This window comes from Brassica napus, unplaced genomic scaffold, assembly GCF_020379485.1.
Source record: "Brassica napus cultivar Da-Ae unplaced genomic scaffold, Da-Ae ScsIHWf_1425;HRSCAF=2013, whole genome shotgun sequence".
Lineage (NCBI taxonomy): Eukaryota > Viridiplantae > Streptophyta > Magnoliopsida > Brassicales > Brassicaceae > Brassica > Brassica napus.
In genome coordinates, this window is record NW_026014839.1 from 40216 (window position 1) to 64294 (window position 24079).

Consider the following 24079-nt stretch of genomic DNA (forward strand, 5'->3'; position numbering starts at 1 on the left):
TAAACCATGTATGTAGGTCTTGAGTCCATCCTGAAATGGACACAACATCAGAAAAGGAGAGACACGCACACGTTGCACCACTCAATAGTCAGTGTTAATGTATAGTATACATGCAGAGAAAGTAAGTAAAACTAGTGTTTAAAAATCGGTGGTTTAATTTGAATGATTTTTAACGATTTTTATAAATGGTGTCTAGTAGTGTTTGCTTAGGTACTAATCGACTACTGCTTAACAATTTCTTGAATATCGTGTAAAACACAGAACAATCCGTAACTCTAAAGAAACATGCGTGGCCTGACTGTGCAAATACCAGTTGCAATCTTCAAAATCAGAAGAAAAAAAAACTCGAAACGTGATGCCATTTCTTTTAATCAAAGCAATTAACATCTAGTTATGGAGGTAATACTAGAAAGACAAGATCCTACTAAATCAAGAAGAGATGAGAGCAAAACCTAACTTGGCTGAAAAGAAAGCAGTTAATACCTAACTAAGCTAACTGTCAAAACGATTCCTAACAGATCCTATTTTCCTAATTTGGCGCATTTATTATTTATTATTCTGATCCCTTGTATCACGTGATCTTCTATACCACCGATGATTTCATGCTTTACTCTTAACTTCCAAATTTATAAGATAATGATGTTTTTATAGAATTTTTTCATTGCATGTAAGATATAAAAAAATAGTACTAATACTTTTCTGTAATAAAACAAACAAAAGAGTATTAAGGTAACTAAAAAGTTGAATTAATGAAACAAAATCAATCTGATCGAGAGTGACATGCACGCGCCACCAGGCTAGTATATTTACTAGTCTATTTTCTCGAAAAACAAACTCCAAAGCAAACACTCTCTCTGTACTTTAGATCTGGCCGAGACGACGGCGACACTGTTTCCTTGAACGCCGGTGATGGCTTCCACTTGCGTCAACAATGTGACTGTCTCTGCATACGGACGTTTCAACGCTCGGAGCTCTGGATCCGCCGCGTCGTTGGAGATGAAGAAGCTGATTCCTCCGGAGGAAGAGTTCGAGTTCAGAACTGAGGTTCCTGTCGGAATGCTTCCCGCCGACGAGCTTTTCTCTAACGGTAAACTCGTGACGACGGCGGTGGTGGAAGTTGAGACGGAGGTTTCCGGCGAGGAGAGTAGCTTGGTTTCTTCTCCCAAGGCGCCACGTAAGTGGAGAGAGTTGTTAGGGCTGAAACGGTTCTCTCAAAACAGCAAGGCTGCGGCGTCGTTTAAGCAGTTTTTAAACCGGAGCTCCAAAACGTCGTCGTCGTCTTCTTCAGATGCTTCTTCGTTGATCAGTCTTCCTCTCCTCTCCGACAGCGAATCTCTCTCCGTCTCCTCTTCTTCTTCACGTATGTCCCTCTCTTCTTCTTCCTCCTCCTCCGACACCCCGAGGAGGCTATCGCTCGACGCAGAGAGACTCAACCACCTCGCTAACCAAAACATCACGGCCAACCCGTTCGCTCCCGCTCGGCCGAGGATGAGGTTAGTGAAGCAGCCTCCTGAAACATGTAGCGACAGTCCGAGGCTAAACTCGTCGGGGAAGATCGTGTTTCAGAGCCTTGAACGGAGCTCAAGCAGCCCGGGCGGAGGAGGGTATAGAAACAGAGGAGTGGAGAGATCGTACAGTGTAAACCTGAGCGTGGCTCCTGTTCTTAACGTTCCCGTTTGTTCAGTCAGAGGTGGTTCTGTAATATTTAGCCATTTCTTCTCTTCAGCTTCGTCTCAACACAATAAAACAGGGAATGGCTCTAACCACAGAGCGTTCTTGACTCATCATCAGCACGGTGGTATTAGTAGAGGCCGTAACTCAACAGATCGAGTAGCTAGTAGTATTAGTCCATCTACTTTTAGTACTGTGTAGTTTCCTTATTGGGGTTTGAGAGTTAAGAGAGAGTCAAGTTGACGCGTTAAGCTAAAGGAATAAATGCGCGTGGGATATAAGGAAACAGATGCTCAGTAACTGTATCTACGCTCTCCTCACGTTGAAGCTTACTTAAGCTGTCTCTTTCATCTGCCATTTTTTCTAAAAAAAATTCTAGATATTAATATCTTGTCGTTTTATTAGTTTCGGAAATGATGCAGTTTTTCAGAGACTTTTTTCGCACTTTTGTGGTTTATTTATTTGTTTTTTTTGTATGATGTTTATTGATTAGTTAAAATCAAAGAAGGTTCGTTAAAACTATGATGTAGGTCCTAACTATGTTGGATAATGAAAGTAGATGTTGAGCCAAAAACAAAAAAAGGTTTGTTTTAACAAGTATCAATGGTGTGTGTCTATTGGTCACTATTTTGGTGTTTTGAGTACTATAATGCTGAGCCAAGGACACTCCGCCCACATGTTATAATATGTCAGTATATCTCCAACCATGGTACGTGAAAGGTACCAAAGTGCGGAAAGATTACATAGACTATCAAGTCTAGGAAAAAAGAGATAAAGATTGCACCAGCAAGAGATTTTTATAAGTACAATACTCTAAGCATCTATCACATGTCTCCACCCACCCCAGCTAGCAGTATTTGGGGTATATAGTTATAGTCAATTAACAGCTAGGCTTTTAGCTGAGAAAGCAAAAAAAAGTGAATACAACTATCTTGAAAGTTACATCTACGATGATAGTAAAGTATGCTAAGTTACAAACTCATGATTTGTAAAGCGAGGCTTTAAAGTGAAAAGAAAGTAAACTAGATTTGTGATTTTTTTTTTCTGATGAAAACTTGATTTGTGAGTTTAAGACAAACCTTTGGCGTAGTTCCCCAAATGCCAAATGGATTTAGGTTTGTGTGTAGAGACACTTTGTGTGTATGTATGGGCCACAGACGGACCATTTAGATTTCTGGCAAGAGGCTCGGTCCTCTATGTAGACTATGTTCATTAAACCCTCACAAATTACACCCACCAGCATCATCGATATGTAAATAGTTACATACACATTCAAATATACAAAGAACATGTTCGTTACAATAAACTAGTTCAGTGATTAGCCAAAGAAAAAGTTTGTTGCCAAGAGGACTGTCTATTAAAATTCTGTAAGCTAGCTTGTAGTGTGTAATAGCAGAGACTACAGACACCATTGCCTAAAAGAAAGCCTACGAGATCCAATTATCCCTTTCTTATTAAAAGAGAAACACTCTTAGAAATAAAACTTTCACCCATGTGTTTATTACATGAGTGCCATTTCCTATGTGGCATTTCCTCATGCACTCTCACTAACTTTATAAAAAAACCCATTCTTTACTAGATTAATTACCACCATATGCCATTGCTAATATGCATTATAATATATGCTTACAATCCGAATTGATACATATGAAACCGGAATTTAAAGCACGCAGTAAATTGATTATTTTGTAAAAGGCAACAAACTTATGAGGCGACGAATATTAAGGTTTGTCTTTATGAACAATTTTGTTAACGTATGTTATAATGCTATCCTTAACATTATATGAAATTAAACCTTCTGTCTGCATGCACTTATATTGCAACGTTTGAAGAACAATTTCTATCATCCAAGTCAACATTTTATGATCATTTTTATGCAACATTTTATGAACAGCCTTTTACGCATTCAAATCGTATTGTAATAGGGAAGAATTTTATGAACATTTTATGATCATTTCTTATGAACAGCCTTTTAAAAATAAAAGAATTTTATGAACATTTTCTTTTCACGTTACGCATTCAAAAAAAAGGGAAGAACATTCATAAGAAAGGAAACAAACTGATCACACGATTCCAAATTATTATACACGCTAATTTGGTCAAATATTAAGTAAACACAATAATATTGTGTACATATAAAAGGAAACAACAATCAAATAGATTTCAATACTTACCATAATCGATCGACGAATATTCCTGATTTATTTTGGCGTGACCATCACGGATCTGATAGTGCACATAACATATAAACGCATCACGCAATAACCATATAAGGTAAGTCGTATATACGGGCTTAAAGAGGAGCATTAATGTTCGTATCGTGTATGCAACATTGCGTGAAGAGTAAAAACCTATGCTCTGTTTTGATATAAATATTAGAGCAATTCGTATCCATCTCCTCACCATTACCTCTTTCTCTAAAGTCCTTAAGCACCCGATACAAGCAAACAAAAAAAAACAAATGGCAGGTTTTAACTCTGTTGCCGACTTGAAACCCTTTAAGACCATGTGGAGAGTGAAAGTGAGCATTGTGAGGCTGTGGAAGCAATACTCTGCTGCTGGAGGACTGACCATTGAAATGGTTATCATTGATTCCGATGTAAGTTTGAAACAATCTTATTAAGATCAAATAATTATATTTAGTTATTCTTTCACTAATATGAAATTATGTCTTTCATGCATCGTTTATTTATTTGTATAGGGAGATAAGATCCATGCGCCTGTGAAGAAAGAATTGGTTAACCAGTTCGACCACCAGCTTGAGCAGGGGAAAACTCTGACTCTCACTAATTTCTCTCTGAATCATTCGGTTGGCTCATACCGGACGACAAACCATCTTTACAAGATCAGTTTGTTGGCCACAACGCGTGTGAGAAGTTGCGAGGCTTTGCCTGTAGGTTTAAATGGTTTTACACCCGTGAACTTCCAGGAAGTTCTCGATGGTAGTCTTAACCCCGACTTTCTAATTGGTGAGTCCAGTTCAATTATAATACGAGGTTGTCAACATTATTAATTTTTACTTGGTGTATCTGTGTGAATCATTAATATACGTGTTCATAATTTTATTTCAAAATAATATATAATACAGATGTAATCGGACATGTTGTGGAAGTTAGCCATGTTGAGATGATTCACGTGAACGGAAAGGAAACCCAGAAGATTTCACTTGAGCTACGTGATCTTGCGTAAGGCACCCTTACTTTTATAAAGTGATGTTCATATTTACATATATTTACATGTTATGTATGTCAACAAATATTATATAACATCAAAAATTCAACTATTTTGAATGGTAGGGATGTCCGTCTTCCGATGGTCTTGTGGGGAAACTTTGCTGAACAAGTCACGAACGCTATACAGTTACGTGGTGAGGGTCGTCTGATCTTGGTGTTGAGATTCGGCAAGATTAAGGTTTGGAAAGGTATATTAAATGGTGTCTAGGGTTTGGTTAATATTATAATTTTAATATGCAAAATGATTTTTTTTTTGTTATCGATTATTTGATAAGCTTATTTGAATCGTCCCTTTGTAGAGGATCGTTCCGTTTCAAACGCTTACAATGTCTCTGACGTTCAGCTCAATCCCAACATGGCGGAGGTCGAAGCTTTTAGGGCAATGTAAGTTTCGTCGAACGTGGTTGTAATATGGCAAATACAATATTAGAAACAGAGCAGATTAAGGTTACGAATTGCTTGTATTTGATGTAACTTATAATTCTAGGTTACCAGCTGATGAACTTCAATTGGCTATTGTTGAACCAAAGCCATTAACTCTGGCTTCTGGTGTCTCTGTGAAAGATGATTTTTTCATTCACACTCCAAGAAAAACCATCGCTGAGATGATTGAATGTCGTCAGGTACTATTAATAAGGAACACGATTTTGATTTAATTAGCACATGTTATAATTTTGCAAGAATTTAAAATTATACGATCCAATTTCTGTAGGTGGAGAAGTGTATTGTTATGTGCACCATTTCGGCCATTGAAACGGACATGGGGTGGTACTACTTAAGTTGTAAACCTTGTGACAAAAAAGTTATGTACATGCCCCCTCTTGTGGCTGGTGATCACGAAGATGATGACCTCCAAAAGTTTAAACTCTACTGCCCTAAGTGCAAGAGTTACGAACCTAAGCTCCTTCCAAGGTAATAAAAATAAGTGTCTTTATAACAGGCGATTAACTGATTGGTTATTAGTTTTAAACTAATCGAACAATGTATTCTGTTCTTTTACAACAGGTACAAGTTGCATTTGGTGGTTCTTGACCATACTGGTAATTCCAAGTTCCTCCTATTTGACCATCTTGCTCTGCAATTGGTTAATCAACCTTGCATTGAGCTAACCGGACCGATTACTGATGAGGTTATAGTTCTGTCCTCACTAAAAAATTTAATATAGTATTTGTTTAAAGAGAAAACATTATGACATGTCCGATTACAGATTGAAAATTGCTTTATATGATGGTTTAGGTACAGGACCCGGATGTTCTACCTCTGGCTTTGCAAAACCTGATTGGTAAGACCTATTTGTTCAAGGTGGAAATTATGCGAGAAAACTTTGTGTACAAGCATGACACCTTCAAAGTGAACAAGATAATCACCAATCTCGCTATTATCAATGAGTTTGACACACCCAAGGCCCCAAAGGTATATTCTCAAATGTTGTGAACTTATCATTAATTGTTTATATTAAACTTTTGTGCTGAACAAACAGGAACCAAGCACGCAGATCAGTAGGGGCCATGAATATTCGATTGTCTCCGACGCACCAGAGGTCAGTATAAGAGAGTTCTTTAATTCACAAGGACTGTTATATGCTTAATACTAACTGCGTGCTCTCTGATGTCCTCAGGGATCCTTAATGTTGTTGGAAGAAGGGTCGTCGCAGGAAGGCTTTCCGAGTGAGCTAACCCCTGCTAAGCGTCGAGGAGGACCTGCCGTGAATCTGGAGGAAGAGTTTGATCAGAACTCGGTTACAAAAACCGGCATCAGTACACGAGTCAAGAAGGAGAAGGTTGACAAAAGTGGCTAGGTTGTGAAACATTAAGAAGATTTCTGAGAGGCTTTCGCTTTCGCTTGGTTTTTTTAAACTTTTAGCTGTTTCAGTTTATGTTTTCTTTTCTTCTGGTTTTTCGATTTTTATATTTTTATGCATCGGTTTTACCTTGCTGTATTACCGTTAAGTTTTAATAGAAAGCCTCTTTATTATTATGTGTCGGCCGTGGATCCTTTATAAGGTCAGAAAAGGAACCATGTGTTTCTTTATAAACCATATTAGCAAAAGAATCTATTTACCTAATTTAAAAAAGAAATTAAAGTTCAAGAAAGAATGTATATTGGAATATTTACTTTTTTGTTACATGCTAGACCAAGTAATTGAAGAACCCAAAAAATAACTAAACGTGTGATTTAAGAGATTATATGTGTTTTGGAATAATAAATATGTAAAAATGCTTCTATCAACAAGCAAATATCAAATATTAGTAGGCAACCAAATATCAACATTCATAAAGATGTTACTCCCGGAACATCAAATACGGAATACATAATATTTTTTCAAAGCTCCCCTTACTTTTATTCTTTATTAGTTATAAATAATATAAACTGCGTAAGCCTTTTGAAGTAGTAACACTTCTTGCATACTTTAGCTAGGTTTTCTGGATCACACTTTGACTGCGGGTATAGGTTGACCATATTGTTAAAGTACCGCTGCTTCATAGGAACAGGAATTTCACTTAGTGAGTTCTTTATTCTTTCCCAGCAATTATCGGAGACACGGCGTTCCTTCTTCCATTTGAGTTTGTCCAGATACTTTTTACCGGAATGAGTATGACCTTCTGCAAGCATTAACAAACCGTAAAGATACATACCAGTGGGGTTGTTACCAGTGGCTGCTTTCCGTAGATGAATGAGTCCTATCTGGATATCTTTCTGGACGAAGAATTGAAGTACGCCCTCAATATAGTGGGCCTCAGTGTTGCCATTCTCTAGGCACCGTTCCTTGAGCCGTTCATGCTCAGTCAACATTCGCTTTGGTGCCGCAACAAAGTAGGAAAGGCTGAGGTTTCTGTAATAGCCACTTGGATCTACGAAAATGTTGTCGTCGTTGTCAGATGCCTCAACCTTGACGTTGTTGTTGTAATTGTTCACGGATTGAGCAGATTCCATCGTTTTTGATTCAGTATTTTTGGAATATATGTTTCTTTGTTTTCTCTCTTGCTTCTTACACTCACTCTCTTTGAAAAGGTGGATGTGAAAGTCCAGGAAGGGTAAAGGCTTAAATAGAATGGAAGCCTCATGCATGTGAAAAGTAGAGTTCTACATGTTAGACACGTTTTTTCATCTTCCTGTTTTTAACAAAGATTCCACATTATTACAACATCTGAAAAGTTGTGCTTTATGCATGCTAGGGGAGGAAAGATACGCTTTAAGCGAGGGAATATGTTCTTTTCTTCTTGACCTTGGTGAAAGTACTATGCCAAGGAAGACATGCAATGGACTTGCTTCAAAAGGAAACCCCACGTTGATTGACGAGTGACACCATGATAAGATAATAAAAATTATTATGTTTACATATCTTGATAAAATTTTGGTGATCAAAGTTAAGAACATACATTTCTTAACAGGGCTTTTGGCAATCAGAGTTAAGAACATACAATTATAATTCGTGATGTCTACCGTTATTTTCGAAATTATGTGAAATTATACCTAACATTTAAAGTCTATTCACCATAACTTTCAAAGTTTAAGAAAACGGGATGGCAAATTGTGAAAACTGATGAGATTTTCTATCCACTAAGGTAAGAAAACAGTTTCTTATATCGATCATTTGAGACCAATATTTGTCCCGCAAACTATGTAGATTAAGGTTTATATTTAGCTAGAGATGAACAACATCTTTGAAATTTAAATACCTTTTAAATTCTCTACTATTTCTGACATGTTCGGGAATAGAATTTATATATCTCATTCAAATCTTTGATTACCAGCATGTGAATACATAGAAAAAACTAACGGGAATTATATTTCAAATATGGATACTGAATATTCTCAGGTTTTAAAAAAGTAACGAGTTAGGTTATGTAAAAGATCATGCAATTCATCGTATTGGAGTCGATTATAAACCAATCCTGCTTAAAACATATTTATTGTAAATACCACCTAATATGTAGGTTTAGGAACATAAATTATAATGGGAATATTGGAGTCGATTATAAACCAATCCTGCTTAAAACATATTTATTGTTAATCCCTTTCTTATTTGATTTGATACCGTATATTGATTCTTTTTCTAACATAGTGGATACTGAATATTTTGAAAACATACTAATTCCCTTACCTTGCAGTCCACTCATATAAATATTATTTTCTTACCATAAAAATATTATTCACTTACCATAGATATTTAATCATTAACACGCACCGTGATAAACACTCCTAAATATATTCCAAGGTTTCAGCATAATATATTTATACTTTAGAAAACACACCACCATTGGAGTGTTTGTCATAGTCGATCTCTTGTGGTTAAGATACGAATGGCTACTTTTAGCTATTTCTCTGGGTTAAAACCTAATCAATGTAATCAAGAGATTAAGACCAAAATTGTTAGAGCTTGGAAGCAGCATTCTCCGGTTGTTGGAGAGAGTATTGAGTTGGTATTATGCGATTCTTTTGTAAGGAGACATTTATCCTTCATAAAATTCATATGACATAGTTGTTTTGGTATATATTTTTTGATATTCGACCCTACTTTAAAACTTCTGCAGGGAGATACCATTCATGCGACTATTAAAAAAGATTTTGTAGGACGCTATGATCGCATTATGAAGGAGGGGTATTCGATGATTATAGTGAATTTTGCGGTCATGCCGTCCGTAGGTGCATATCGAATAACCCACCATTCATACAAAATCGCGTTTTTGGATTCCACCCGTATACGCATATGTTTAAACCTGCCTCGCCAATTGAGTGGTTTTCAACCCGTCCCTTTTTGTGATGTTTTAGATGGGAACTTTTATTCTGATTACTTGGTTGGTGAGTATTGATAAGTCTATAAACAAGCTTATGTTTATATTGATTATTTTGAATCTATTCGCGCTCACTCCACTGGAATGGTTTTATTATTACTTTACTTTTAGACGTAATCGGCCAGGTGGTTGGGTTCAGTAATGTGGATATTATCTCTGTCCATGGGAAAGATACCCACAAGTTGTCGCTACAGCTCAGGAATGAAGTGTAAGGATTCTTTCTTTGTCCCTTATATATTATTTATGGATACAACTTAATACTGTGTAGTTGTTATTGTTTATTTCAGTGATCATCGCCTCACAATCAATGTGTGGGGTAAACAAGCTGAGGTGTTTAGTAATGCTCTTCGTTTAGGAAGCAGTTGTCCTTTGATATGCTTTGTCCGATTTGGAAAGATCAGTGTGTGCCAATGTAAGCATCAACATAGAGCTAAATAGCGTATATATATATTTTTGAAGCTAAATTTGCGAGCCTATTAAATTTTGCGGCCCCTATTCTTAATTTTCCATTAATTTTAGGGTTTATTTAAATGTACAGCAGAACGCACTGTTTCTAACGTCTACAATATTTCGGATATTGCCTTGCATCCAGATATGGATGATGTGGAAGCGTTCTTGAAACTGTAAAATTATACTTTAATACTAAAACATTACAGTCTTTCGTTGTTGCTACGTAATATACTTGCTGGATCATAACTTATGTCTTCTTAATCTCTTTAATAGGCTACCGCGTAAGCAGGTTACCGTTGAACATATGGATTCAAAGCCCATATGCCTGGTTTCCGATATTACAGAAAAGAAGGATTTTTTTGCTGAAACCCCATGGAAGACAATTGCAGAATTGTTGGACACCACGCAGGTAAAATTGGGACGTAATGTTTAAGTAAATATATATGATAATGTCAAAGTGTAGGGACCAACTGATTTACATTATGCAGGTCCAGATGTGCTTTGTTGTCTGTACCATTGCTGCGCTTGATACTGAGAAGGGATGGTACTATTTGAGTTGCAACGTCTGCGGAGTTGAAGTGCATAATGTGTCTAACGACTGGTCTTCTAGGGGAGCTGCACATTGTAATAGACTGAAAAATTACTACTGTGAAAAGTGTAAAACTCATATTCAAAAGCCCGATGCAAGGTTTGTTACAAACAATGCTATGAAGAACATCTAAATTCTCATATGTATATAGTCGATCCAAAAAATCTCTAATATTTATGTATTAATGTGTAACAGGTACGCCCTAAATTTGGTTGTCCTTGACAGTACTGGCGACACAAATTTCCTTCTATTCGAAAATGTTGCAGAACAACTAATTGGACAACCTTGCAGTGCGTTAATCGGTGAAAACATTGATGAGGTCTATGAATTGATTTACTATTACGTTTTCTATAACCTATAAATATGTGTTTTATTATAAATATTTCTTACATAAACAACATACATCTCCAATCTTGCAGATCCAGGGACGTGCTCTCCCTGCAGTTCTGACAGAGAGAGTTGGTAAGACAACCATCTTCAAGATTACTACCCAGTATAAAAGGTATAGATGCAACTATGCAACTTTCAAAGTTCTGAAGCTTATAACAAGTACGGACTGCATCAATGAGCTTGCTATTAACCATTATCCGATGGTATGTGAATTACACTGTCTGTCTACTATGATTACTTATTGTTAACAACTTTGAAAAATATTAGTTGTTAATGTTTTTATTAACCACAGCGTATTCGAAGCACAAGTTGCCAAGCAATTCCAGGGAAGTGGTCGACTGAACAGGTTATAGGACTGTTTCAACAAGAAGCTTACAACACATTTATAAAAGTAATCGTTAAAAAATATTCTTTTTTTTTCTGGCTATCAGGGATCTACATCTAAGCTCTGTGGTTCATACAATCATCTCATGTCTCGCTATCTTTCACAAGCTAAAAGGCGTGTATCCCATCTTTGTTTTGACGAAACCGAGAGTCTGGAGATGAATGTTTGGACAAAGGGATCATGTTCGGTGCGGAAAAAGAAGGAGAAGACCGATAGAAGTGGCTAAAGAAGGAGTGTGCCGACGAAGGAAGGGGCCTATTGTTTTTTTCATTTGTTCCTTACGAAATTTTCTGGTTGTTTTTTTAATCTAGCTTTTCGTTTGTTTCGCTGCATTTCTTAAACACTCTTTTACACTAACCCCCCTCTCCTACTTTCTATCTATACTCTGTGTTTTATATTGGTTATACCTCGCCAGTACATCATTTTAAAAGTGTGTTTGTGATCTCTAACTTTCTACAGACAGCAAGTTTTTACATTTGTCGCTACCTAATCTGAATGAGAAGTATTCTATATTAGATTAAATATAAGGTAATCAGCGACGATTTAGTTTGTCAACAGTTTGTCTTATCTTATTGCAATTAACAGTCAAACTGTTCTTCATTATATCATTTCATCGCCAGGAATGAGTTTTTGTAAAATTAACTTCTAGGACGCAATTCTATAGGGACGCCGATGTTAGGGCAGGGCCTTAACATCAGTCTAAACCTCATTTCGCGTTTATCTCAAAACTATATATTTATAGAATTGCTTCACAGAGATCACACGAAGTCAAAATATATTACGGCGTTTTTTTTAAAACGTCAGCAACTAATTCATAAGTAAAATATTCTATTATTGAACTTATATTAGTAAATTGAGTATATTACTAAAGACTTGCCATTTAATCACCAGCACTGATTATTCCCTTATGGTACAAAGTAAGGTAAGGAAATATATGATTACGGTAAATCATAGATGGTGATGAAGTACGAACCACAATCCAATTTATCACTTCGGTAAGACAAAGTCGTCTTCGTGAAATCAGTGCTGGGAACTCTGAGTTCAATCATGAACCGCGAAAAACATAACTCGAGAAAAGAAAATCCAGACGACCACCGCCCACCAAAAAGACATAAACAAGGTATTGGTATTTCAATAGATGTTCAGTTATGAGTTCAAATATATATTTAATAATCTAAAACATTTTCTCATATGGCTGTTGGCAGATTCACAAATAGATTTGCCAAATAAGCGACTCACACCAGCTTCAGTGGTTACTGTCCAGACACAGCAACCAGTCCACAACACCAATCTTCTGGCTGACGTTACTAATAACAATGACCTACTTCAAAGAAATGCTAGAACACAAAGGCTCAGCGTTTTACGGCAGAAAAGAAAAGTTTCTGCTATAGACAATATTCGAACCACTCCTACCAAACGTACAACACAGGAATCTTCAAATACAGTTCTTTCAGATGGACAACTGATCATCTCGAATAATGAGACTCAGAGTATGTACCCTACTAATGTGTCGATCCATGTTTTCCTTTTGCTAACATTCACTCAAAAAATAATCCATCTCTCTTTTGATATTCAAAGATAGCGACATTTCCACAGTACAACTAACTGGAAATCCCACGGAGATCAGGATAAATGCCACTCAAGAAACAACTCAGACGACAATGAAATGTTCACGGTCTCAACGGTCGTCTGTGAAAAAACCAGTGGGTAGGCCGCGTCTCCCTTTGATCAAACCGTATCTAGCCGGCTCTGGCGGCAACTCAGTTCTTCAAGAGGGTAGTGGTTCTAAATCATTACCCACATTGAAACGGAGTTCTAAAGATCCTCCCATTGTTCATATCAGTCAGAAAGTTGCCGTTGGAAAACTTGATGCATCAGGTTAGCTATATGTCCTATATTAAATTGATGAGGTTGATCAACACTATCCACTTTCAGATATGTGAATAACCCCAAAATTCTAAAGTGTTTGGACACTATTATTACTTTTTTCTAGGTTCCAAACATGGACTACCTTCGGATGTACAAAATAAGGAATTTATGACTCCTTATAGCTCATTCCAAAACTCAACTATTGGCTCCTCGGGTGTTACTCAGTGTAGTCTTGCTAAGACAGTACACAGATATAACCATTCTCCTTTAGACACCACCAACATATGTTGTAATCAAAACCGTTCTACCGGCAAATCTATAATTTCGTCACTTGACTCTGATTCATCAGGTTTGAAGAATCTCCTTTTAACATCAGTTTTCTCCTATAAAAAAAAATTGTCTACGATTGTAATGATTAGATTTATTTCAAAGGTTTTTCCGCCCCATGTACGTTATTTGATTGTGCAAGTATTTATGTGGAATGTTACTATTTATTTTCAGATTACGAAGATTGTTGGGATTGCTCAAGCAACGAAGATAATGCTGATTGGGGAACCTCAGATACCGACTCCGAAGATGAATATGTGCTTGAAATTAAACTTCATGCATACACCAAAAAAGTAGCAAGTTGTTTTGCACAATTTTTTGGTGATCTACCTGAGGTTTTACATTCCTCTTTTACATCTCCTGTTGAATCGGCACCAATAGAAGAGGGTACATAATTAATCACAGTTATTTATTTTTATTTTTTTAGTTTCTTATAACTTTAGTGGAATGAAAGACTAACTATCATTTTTTCTGGATCAGAACACTACAAGAAAAAAGGCTTTTAATAACAGCCAAAAAACGTTATCTAACGATGCGATAGCGGTTTATGAAGCGCTGTATCATCGCCCGTCATAATAGGTCAGACACTTTAGATAGCGGTTTTTAGTATTGCTATCTTATTATTGTATACTATAGCGCTTTTATATATGCAATTAAATTATTTTTAATAGCGTCTATTTTCCGTTATTAATTATACTGATAAAAATTAAAAAAAAAAACAAATCGATGAAATTAAAATATATAATAAATTAATTTTGATTTACAAATACTTGAATTTGGTTTACAAATTAAAATTGTTATACAAAATTAATCAAATTAAATATATATATATATATATAACTAATCCTAAAAGATATTCCACAGTTCACCATATATATTTTAAAAATAACCAGATATTTTAAAACTTAAATCTAATCTAAATCTCATCTTAATTAACCCTTAATCAAGACCTAATCTCCTCGCCAGCTTCTCCGTTCCTCGCCGCAAGCCCCATGACCACCACCTCTTCTCACGACCACCAGCTTCTCCGTCGCATCCTCACCGCAAGCCCCATGACGTCCACTCTGCTCCTGACCACCAGATTCTCTGTCGCCTCTTCGCCGCAATCCCCTGACCACCAGATTCCTCTTCCCCTGTCTTCTCTTTCTCAGCGGAGAGAAGCTCGGGCCACCGCCATCACCCTTTTCCTCTATCTCCTCCGGTCCTCCACCTTGCCACTAGCGTTCCGTCTTCCACCTTGCCACTGACGCTGCTATGCCATCTCTGTTTATCACTCGCCATCTCTGAATCTCTTGAATATAAAGGATCTGGAAAGACGAGATCTATTTCTCTGCTACAAAATCTCAAAAAAAAAAAAACAAATATAAAAGGAATCAAAACCACAGAACTCATGGAAGCGTCAGCAGCACACAGATGTTGATACCGGCGGAAAGGTTTGTTTGCGTGGCGGTCTAGGGTTCTTTGTGACTCTTGGTATGCTCGCCGTTGAGGATGACAAAGCCTCGAGGAGGATGAACCAGAGGATAAGACAAGAGTGGAGACTTGAGTCACTTGACTCTCTAGCAAAGGAGAAGAAAAAACTTTGTGATTTAGTATAGCAAGAGAGAGTTCAGAAAAAAAAGTATAGTACGAAAGAAGATTGATCTTAGGCCACAAGATCAAAACAATCGATGGCCACAAATTGTAATCCTATTTTTGATAGATTGGCCAATAAAGAGAAAGGACAAGGATTGAGTAAAATTGATTTGTAACCATTGGATTAAAAGCAATCAATGGTTGAAAATTAATCAATCAAAAACTGTTTTTATTCTAATAGTTATTTTAGAAATTATAATTTTATTGTTAACTAATTTTATTTATATAAAAATTAAATTATCATTTACATTTATAAAGTTCATGATATATAACATTAACAAAGTGACTATATTTCATTTCTATCTAAGAAATCCATAAAAATGCAATTATATAAAGTATATATGTAAATAGATTTAAGATTTATATATAATTAGTGTAAATTACATATGTAAATAAATTTAAGATTTTATGATTTATAATTTTAAAATCAATGCATTAAATTTTAAAAGTTTATTATTTAGAGACTATATTTAAAATTTGGAATTTAGAATAAAGGTTTAAGGTATAGAGAGTATGAGGATTAAGAGTTTGGAGGTATTGAATTTAAGATTTGAGACTAATGTTTTTTAAAGATTGATTTTTTTAGTTTATATTTACGATTTGGAGTTAAATTTAAGTTTTGATGCTAAAATATTAGAGTTAAGTTTTGTATTTAGAGTTTAGGGTTTAAAAACGTGTTTAGGGTTTAGGGATTCAAAAGGAAAACATAACGTTTATTATGTTTTGCTATTAAATCCTAAGCTTTCATAGCGTTACTAAATATACCACTCTATCATAGCGTTTCCGAAAATACAAACGTTATGTTAAAACTAGAGGTATATTAACCATAGCACAATTGATAAAAACGCTATGCTGCAGTGCTATTAAAACACAAATTTCTTGTAGTGGAATACAATGATGATGGAGAACTTGAAAATGAATGTCCTAGATGTGGTGCATTGTTCTGGTATAACGAGCGTATTGGTCGAAGCAGGAAAACAAAAACACCAATTTTCACTATGTGCTGTCTTAGAGGGAAAATAAAACTTCCTGTTCTAAAAGAACCTCCGGCTTATCTACATGGTCTTCTAACGAATGACGATGGCCTTAGTAGGCATTTTCGGGATAATATTCGCGCTATCAACATGATGTTCTCTTTTACATCACTTGGGGGAAAGATTGATAATTCAATTAACACAGGTCAAGGTCCTAAAATATTTAAACTACATGGTGAGAATTATCATCTTATAGGAAGTGTGAAGCCCAATCCTAATGAAGCAGCTAAGTTTTCACAGTTGTATATTCATGATACCCAAAACGAAGTTCAAAACAGGATATCAGCATTGAGGTATAATACCTTTATCTTCACTCCATAAAATTAATAAATAAATTGTCTATAACCTTTTTAATTATCTCTATTCGAGCTTAACGTTTATTTTTTCCGGTTTGATAGTGGGAGTGCTGATAAAAGTAAACTCCGAGCTGATTTGGTGGAGTCAATAATGCAGATGTTGAGGGATTCAAATGTTCATGTGCAGACTTTCCGAAATGCAATGGATAGATTTAACGATGAATCCGAGTGCGAAGACGTCAAGCTGGTTTTGATTCACAACCGACAAAAAGATGGACGAGTTTACAATCTCCCTACTTCATCTGAGGTTGCAGCTTTGGTGCCCGGTGATTTCCAACTACATATGGACAAAAGGGATATTATTTTGGAGAAGTATTCTGGTAAGCTAAAACGGATCAACGAGTTGTATCCGTGTTATCTACCACTACAATATCCACTTATCTTCCCTTACGGAGAGGATGGGTTTCGTCTTGGCATCCAGAACGGTTTCACAGGATTCAACAAAAACAAGAAGCCAAATATTAGCATGAGAGAGTTCTTTGCTTACCGCATTCAAGTCCGTAGTGTGGGTTCTCAAGTTCTTCTCTTTTCAAGGAGGTTACTACAACAGTTTTTGGTGGATGCTTATACGATGATTGAGTCGCACCGACTTCGGTATATACGGAAGAACCAGGGAAATTTGAGATCTTTGAATTATAGTAAGTTTGTGGCTGCTGCAAGTGATGGGTTTTCTTCCTTGCCCATTGAAGGAAACCGTATTATTATACCATCTTCCTTCACTGGTGGACCAAGGTACATGCATCAAATGTATTTGGATGCAATGACTATTTGCAAACACTATGGATTTCCAGATCTGTTTATTACATTTACATGTAATCCTAAGTGGCCTGAGTTGACAAGATATTTTCAGAAATATAATCTCAGAGCAGAGGATAGACCAGATTTGTGTTGTAGACTATTTAAAGTTAAACTTGATACTTTGATGGATGATTTAACCAAGAAACATTTGCTTGGGAGAACCGTGTCTGGTAAGGAAATATTTTGACGTTTTACAATACCTTTTTAACGATTACATATATATTTATATATTGGTAGATCTAAACGAATTCTTTATTGGTTTATTGTAGCAGTTTATACTATAGAGTTTCAGAAAAGAGGTCTTCCACATGCCCATATTCTGTTGTTCATGGACTCTAGAGACAAATTTCCAACAGCAGAAGATATTGATCGCATTATTTCAGCTGAGATTCCTGATAAGGAAATGGAGCCTCGATTGCATGATATTGTCAAAGACACAATGATTCATGGTCCATGTGGAGTGGTTAATAAAAGTTCTCCTTGCATGAATGATGGGAAGTGTACTAAATTTTTCCCCAGAAAGAATGTGGAGAAAACAACGGTTGACTCTCAAGGTTATCCCATTTACCGGAGAAGGGAAGATGGTCGTTTTGTAGAGAAGAAAGGAATTCAGCTGGATAACGGATATGTGGTTCCTTATAACAAGAATCTCATGCTTCGTTACAATGCTCATATCAATGTTGAGTGGTGTAATCAGTCTCGATCGATTAAATACTTATTTAAGTATATCAACAAAGGATCTGATTGTGTGACAGCAGCAGTTACTCAGAAGGCTAGCAAGAATTCAACTGGAGCTGAAGCTTATGAGAATACTGTGAATCGCGAGGAAGGTACAAACGGTGCTGGACTAGGAGTTGGAATGGACAATGCTGGAGAAGGAGTTCGTATGGACACTGCTGGAGAAGAAACAGAACCACTGGTAGATGAAATTAAAAAGTATTTCGATGCTAGGTATGTCTGATAATATTTTATTTTAAAACCTGTGTTCTATTGGACATATTAACTAATATATTATCATAAATTTATCTACTTTTTTAGATACATTTCTGCTTGTGAGTCAACTTGGAGAATTTTAGCTTTTCCGACGCCTTATCGAGCTACACCTGTTGAGAAGCTAACATTCCATTTAGAAGGTGATCAACCCGTAGTCTACAAGGAAGGTGATACAGTGGAATCAGTTATGGCTCGTGTGAATGTACAGAAGACAATGTTCCTAGCTTGGTTCGACTGTTGTGAAAAATACCCTGAAGCTAGGTTACTGACTTATGCAGAGATGCCCACTAGGTTCATATATGATTCCAAGGCAAAAGTCTGGAACAGACGGAAAAAAGGTTTTGCAATTGGGAGGTTGCAACATGTATCTCCAAGTTCTGGACAACTTTATTATTTGAGAGTATTGCTAAATAAGATAAAAGGTCCACGATCCTATGAAGAGATAAAGACAGTAGATGGAGTTGTTCAAGCGAGTTTTGAGGATGCATGTTATAAGCTAGGTTTGTTAGATGACGACAAGGAGTACATTGAAGGTCTTAAAGAATGTGCTTTTTGGGCCTCAGGTCAGTATGTACGCAATCTGTTTGCACAAATGTTGGTAAACGAAAGCTTATCCTCTCCAAAATTGGTATGGGAAGCAACCAAAGACTTACTTTCCGAAGACATTCTCTACCTTGAGCGACGAAGGCGTCGAAATCCAAGTGAGTTTTTTACTATGATTCTATTAAACTGTCTCTATTGATCTTCCTAACTTTATTACGCAATCAGAAAACTTACTATACAAATACACGAAATCTTTGTAGGTTTGGTGTTGACTGAAGAACAAATCCTCAATTGTACGCTACTTTTGATTGATAAGGTTTTGCGCAGTAAGAATAGTCGTTTGGCTAACTGGGAGACGATGCCAAAGCCTATAGATAACGAGGTATCAAATACAGAGAATCAGCTATTACAGGATGAGCTTAACTATCCTCTTGATGAATTGCGTGTACAACACCAAAACTGGTTCGCACAATTGACAGATGAGCAGAGGGGTGTCTACAACGAGATTATGGAGTCTGTCAATTCATCATCAGGCGGTGTGTTTTTCGTCTATGGCTTTGGTGGCACAGGGAAAACTTTTTTGTGGAATATTCTATCTGCTGCTGTACGCTCGAGAGGTGATGTGGTTCTTAATGTTGCTTCAAGCGGAATAGCTGCATTGTTGCTGCCTGGTGGAAGAACTGCACATTCAAGGTTCAGCATCCCTATAAATCCGGACCAATTTTCAACTTGCAAGATACAACCGGGTAGTCACCAGGCAGAATTGATATCTAAGGCATCTCTTATTATATGGGACGAAGCACCGATGATGAGCAAGCATTGCTTTGAGTCTCTTGATCGTAGTCTTAACGGCATTATGAAGACTACAGACGACAGGCCTTTTGGTGGGAAAGTTGTCGTTTTCGGAGGTGATTTTAGACAGATCCTACCCGTAATTCCCAAGGGAAATCGTGCTGATATAGTTATGGCTTCTCTTAATTCATCTTATTTGTGGAAGCATTGCAAAGTCTTGCAGCTAACCAAAAATATGCGGCTTTTTTCTGAGCCTGATTGCCGTGAAGCTGAGGAAATTAAGGAGTTTTCAAAATGGATATTGGATTTAGGAGATGGAAAGATTAATGAGCCGAACAGTGGAGAAACTATGATCGACATTCCTAAGGATCTGCTGATTGATCAGTGCACTGATCCTATCCAGTCTATAGTTTCAGAGGTTTATGAATCTACTTTCAAAGATTCGAATGACCCCATTTTTTTCCAGGAGAGAGCTATTTTATGTCCAACCAATGAAGACGTTGATGTCGTAAACAACTACATGCTTGACCATTTAAAAGGTATTACTCATGTCTTTTATTTAGCTGCTGGTATTAGTGAAATAAAAGTTACCGATTGTGTCAAGACTTTGTCATAAATCAGATATCTGTTTATAAAGTTATCGTTACTTATGAATGATTTAAAATTTTTTAAATCATGTGCAGGGGAGGAAAGAATATATTTGAGCTCTGATAGTATTGACCCAGCTGATTCAAACTCAAGAGATGACTCTGTTTTCACTCCTGAATTTCTGAATAGTATAAAAACGTCAGGCTTGCCTAATCATGCTCTCAGGCTAAGGATTGGTACACCCGTGATGTTGCTTAGGAATATGGATACTACAGAAGGTTTGTGCAATGAGACCAGGTTGCAGATAATGCAATTGGGTAATCACATTATTCAAGCTAAGGTAATCACCGGGACTAGAGTTGGTGCGAAGGTCTGGTTACATCGTCTGCTGATATCACCGTCTGATTCTAAGCTGCCTTTCAAGATGAGGCGTAGGCAATTTCCATTGAAAGTTGCATTTGCAATGACAATAAATAAAAGCCAAGGTCAAACATTAGCGAAGGTTGGTTTGTTTCTACCTAGACCAGTATTTTCTCATGGACAATTGTATGTTGCTGTGTCTCGTGTGAAGTCAAGAAAGGGATTAAAGATTCTTATCACTGATAAGGATGGGAAACCTCAACATTCGACTATGAATGTCGTGTACAAGGAGGTTTTTCAGAATATAAATCAAGTCTCTGAATTTTAGGTATCTAATTCTTCAACCTCATATGCGCCGTCTCAGATTTTTTTCCACTGTATAATTGATATTATAGATTTAATATTCAAGGTTTATATTAACCGTTGAGCTGCTGCGATATATCATGAAGCATATGGTAGTCAAAGGTAAGTATAATCTCATACCATGAAGAGTTTAACGAATTATATTATAATATTCGAATTCAGAAATGTTTCAAAAAAGGGATAAAGCTAATCTCTTAAAGAATTCAGAAAGATTGGATCGACTGGAAGGGCATTAACTATCTTCAATCATTTTCTTCACAGGGTATAGCATGAAGATCTCAATCCATACAATCCCCAAGCAGCAGATAAGAGAGCTGATGAGAACGAATTTACTAAATTTAAACATCTTTACCTATTCTGTAAAGAACCTTTGTCTACAAATGAAACAATGTCTACAGAAAGAGTGCTAGAGATGCAAAACATTAATTTTAAATTTCTTAAAGCAAAGACACGATTATCTGGAAATTCCTATTTATTTTTTGGACAGTTCTACCATTTTATTTGTAATCGACCTTGAAATTTTTTTAAAACCAGTCACAATTATATCTACCTTTAAAACCGGTATATCTTATATTGATTGTCAACCAGAGAAAATGTAATAAATGTGTTGATTGATTTACGTAATTAGATTTATTAGAAACCTTTTCTATCGAGTGTAAAACTATAGCCAATCTATTAGGAAGAAAATGAATGTTCTTAATATGTCACCCAAGACGATAAATGGTTAATTTGATTTCGTTTCATATCATATCATTGATTCGTATAATGTATTTTAATGCTATTTCCTATTACCACTTTTGGTGCGAAGTTTTGAATATATCGATTGATTGCCCTTATCTGTTAAGGAAAATTTCTTTCAAATGTGTATAAATAAGCTTTCTATATTTACAATATATATTAACCATATATTATCGATCATTTACGTGATGATTTTAACAATCACGATATACAATTTAAGGAAATAAATTGTATCAATCCCGCGTGATGCACGTCCCAATTAATACCTACACCTATTCATTGTATTTCCTTATTGTATAGTAATTCTTAACAATATATATACTAAACTTTCTTAGTCATGATATCGTTCGTGTTAAACATTTTCTAATTTTCTTATATTTCTATTGCCATGGGTACTCATCGATTAGTTTCAGAGCTGAGTCTTGACAAACCTTTGCATCCAGTTCGTGTTAAGGTCATCTGTAAGGGGCCGACGGTTGTCGGGTCAGGGTTCCAAAAAACCGTTCTGATTATTGGAGATGAGAAGGTAAGCTCTGTTCATTTTCAAGTCATTACATTATATTATACGTTTCCGTTAGAAAGATACTAATACATTCGATTACATGTTTGACATAGGGAAATACAATTCAAGCCACTTTGGTTAGAGATTTGGAGGCTTCAGCTGATATGCCATTGGAGGAAGGTCACTCTTATGAAATTAAAGATTTCGAGCTATCCCATGTCATACCAGAGCGTGTTCGATTGACAAGGAACCGATACAATATTAACATCACTAAATCCTCTGTCATTTTGAAGATCGATCCTATAAAACATTTCAGCTTTTATTGTTTTCCAAACTGGGATGATCTCTACCGCGGCTTACATCATCCTAAGTTTCCTATTGGTATGTTTTATCTTCTATATAATTAAATGTAATTGAAAGCAGCAAAATAATCGTTAGGCAATATCTAAATATCGAATCGGTTCATATTGATGATAGGCAATACCTAAATATGTGTAAATGTTTTTGCCTATCCATTAGATATTTATGGTCAAGTGATAGGAGTTGGATTTCTTGAAGAATATATCATGGAGCCTGTAAACGGAAATAATGGTATCATCGACCACAAAATCCGTTTTTTTGTACTTCACATCCCGTAAGTATTCAGTGTATTCTGTAAAAAGAAAGATATACATCTGTATAGTATCACATGGTTTTAACCCTTCTTTTTTTGTTTTACAGTAACGTCGTCATTAAGTGTGTCGCTTATGGTGCACTTGCTCATGTTTTCAATGATTTATGGAATTCTATAGATGCAGACATAATATTATGTGTTTTACAGTGTTGGCAAATTAATTGGGGACAAGGTAATCTATTTTATTTATTGTATATACAATAGGTTAATAGGAGCTGATATTATATGTATATTTTCCTAATATTTTTCTGGATTTCATAAAAAGGCCGACTTAAGAGGGTTACTAACATTGATGGGATTTCCAAAATTGTTTTCGACCCCATTGGTGTCCCAGAAATTGATGCTTTACGATTAAGGTAATATATGCATTCACAGATTTTGTTAAATAATATTTTTAAATTCTCTACATGATCTCTTTTTTATTGTTCATAATAGGATTGCAAACGAAAACTTCTGAAGGTTGCAGTTTGGCAGCAGTTACTTTGTCTGAATTTTTAATTTTCTTTTGTTTTTTTATACATTGTTCTTTTAATATTTTATTAGCCTGTTACTTATGTTTCATTTAATATTATATTTATAATTTACCCGCATGCAAACAAATATACAATTTAATTCTCATGCCCATCACATGTAAATTTATATTCACATACTAAAATTCTTAGCTATAATCCGTACTTTCCTATATATATTTTTCTTACTATGCCTATAACTTTAATTATGTAAACATATTATAATATCTAATACATTAATAATCTCCTCACCCCGCGCAGGGCGCGGGTTATCACCTAGTATAGGATTAAACCACGTGAGCAGCACAGAAGACACGTGTCTCTCTGTTTAGACACAAGTTATATACTGGGGGGCACTTCATCCTCCAATCGATTTTGTCATTCAGCCACGGGCCGACATATTCTTTCAATTTTGAAATTCTGTTTTGCATGATTGATTGATGGACCATGGTTAGATCAGACTTAGTGTTTTCAACAAATATATA

At 36.0% G+C, this 24079-nt stretch overlaps 7 protein-coding genes and 1 long non-coding RNA gene across 8 annotated transcripts; 6 read left to right on the forward strand and 2 right to left on the reverse strand.

The window, feature by feature from the left end:
• The first annotated feature begins 150 nt into the window (after positions 1 to 150).
• On the forward strand, positions 151 to 2102 carry LOC106379551 (uncharacterized protein DDB_G0271670-like). Its single transcript, XM_013819480.3, has one exon. It carries the CDS (start codon positions 910 to 912, stop codon positions 1870 to 1872), a length of 963 nt encoding a protein of 320 aa, XP_013674934.1. The 5' UTR covers positions 151 to 909; the 3' UTR covers positions 1873 to 2102.
• Positions 2103 to 4983: 2881 nt separating this feature from the next.
• Positions 4984 to 6183, forward strand: LOC125597327. Its single transcript, XM_048772085.1, has 6 exons — positions 4984 to 5092; positions 5204 to 5288; positions 5392 to 5527; positions 5617 to 5816; positions 5910 to 6044; positions 6141 to 6183. Exons 1-6 carry the CDS (start codon positions 4984 to 4986, stop codon positions 6181 to 6183), a joined length of 708 nt encoding a protein of 235 aa, XP_048628042.1.
• Positions 6131 to 6702, forward strand: LOC125597328. Its single transcript, XM_048772086.1, has 3 exons — positions 6131 to 6317; positions 6385 to 6444; positions 6523 to 6702. Exons 1-3 carry the CDS (start codon positions 6216 to 6218, stop codon positions 6700 to 6702), a joined length of 342 nt encoding a protein of 113 aa, XP_048628043.1. The 5' UTR covers positions 6131 to 6215.
• Positions 6703 to 7244: 542 nt separating this feature from the next.
• Positions 7245 to 7838, reverse strand: LOC106378246 (F-box protein At2g35280-like). Its single transcript, XM_013818406.2, has one exon. The coding sequence runs from the start codon at positions 7836 to 7838 to the stop codon at positions 7245 to 7247; it is 594 nt and encodes a 197-aa protein (XP_013673860.1).
• Positions 7839 to 9208: 1370 nt separating this feature from the next.
• LOC125597329 lies at positions 9209 to 11740 on the forward strand. Its single transcript, XM_048772087.1, has 10 exons — positions 9209 to 9328; positions 9440 to 9507; positions 9988 to 10112; positions 10239 to 10323; positions 10424 to 10559; positions 10639 to 10838; positions 10935 to 11058; positions 11159 to 11332; positions 11422 to 11475; positions 11561 to 11740. Exons 1-10 carry the CDS (start codon positions 9209 to 9211, stop codon positions 11738 to 11740), a joined length of 1266 nt encoding a protein of 421 aa, XP_048628044.1.
• A 2697-nt stretch (positions 11741 to 14437) lies between these two features.
• On the reverse strand, positions 14438 to 15429 carry LOC111209052. The gene is made up of 2 exons (XR_002660838.2): positions 15134 to 15429; positions 14438 to 15043 (listed from the first exon to the last, which is right to left on the reverse strand). It is a non-coding gene; the product is annotated as an uncharacterized LOC111209052 (long non-coding RNA).
• A 1397-nt stretch (positions 15430 to 16826) lies between these two features.
• LOC106378245 lies at positions 16827 to 21137 on the forward strand. The gene is made up of 5 exons (XM_048772088.1): positions 16827 to 17703; positions 17806 to 18484; positions 18572 to 19089; positions 19330 to 20400; positions 20545 to 21137. Exons 1-5 carry the CDS (start codon positions 16827 to 16829, stop codon positions 21135 to 21137), a joined length of 3738 nt encoding a protein of 1245 aa, XP_048628045.1.
• Positions 21138 to 22298: 1161 nt separating this feature from the next.
• LOC106378244 lies at positions 22299 to 23542 on the forward strand. Its single transcript, XM_013818404.1, has 6 exons — positions 22299 to 22436; positions 22526 to 22793; positions 22932 to 23046; positions 23133 to 23257; positions 23351 to 23441; positions 23521 to 23542. The coding sequence occupies exons 1-6, from the start codon at positions 22299 to 22301 to the stop codon at positions 23540 to 23542; spliced, it is 759 nt and encodes a 252-aa protein (XP_013673858.1).
• The last annotated feature ends 537 nt before the right edge of the window (positions 23543 to 24079 follow it).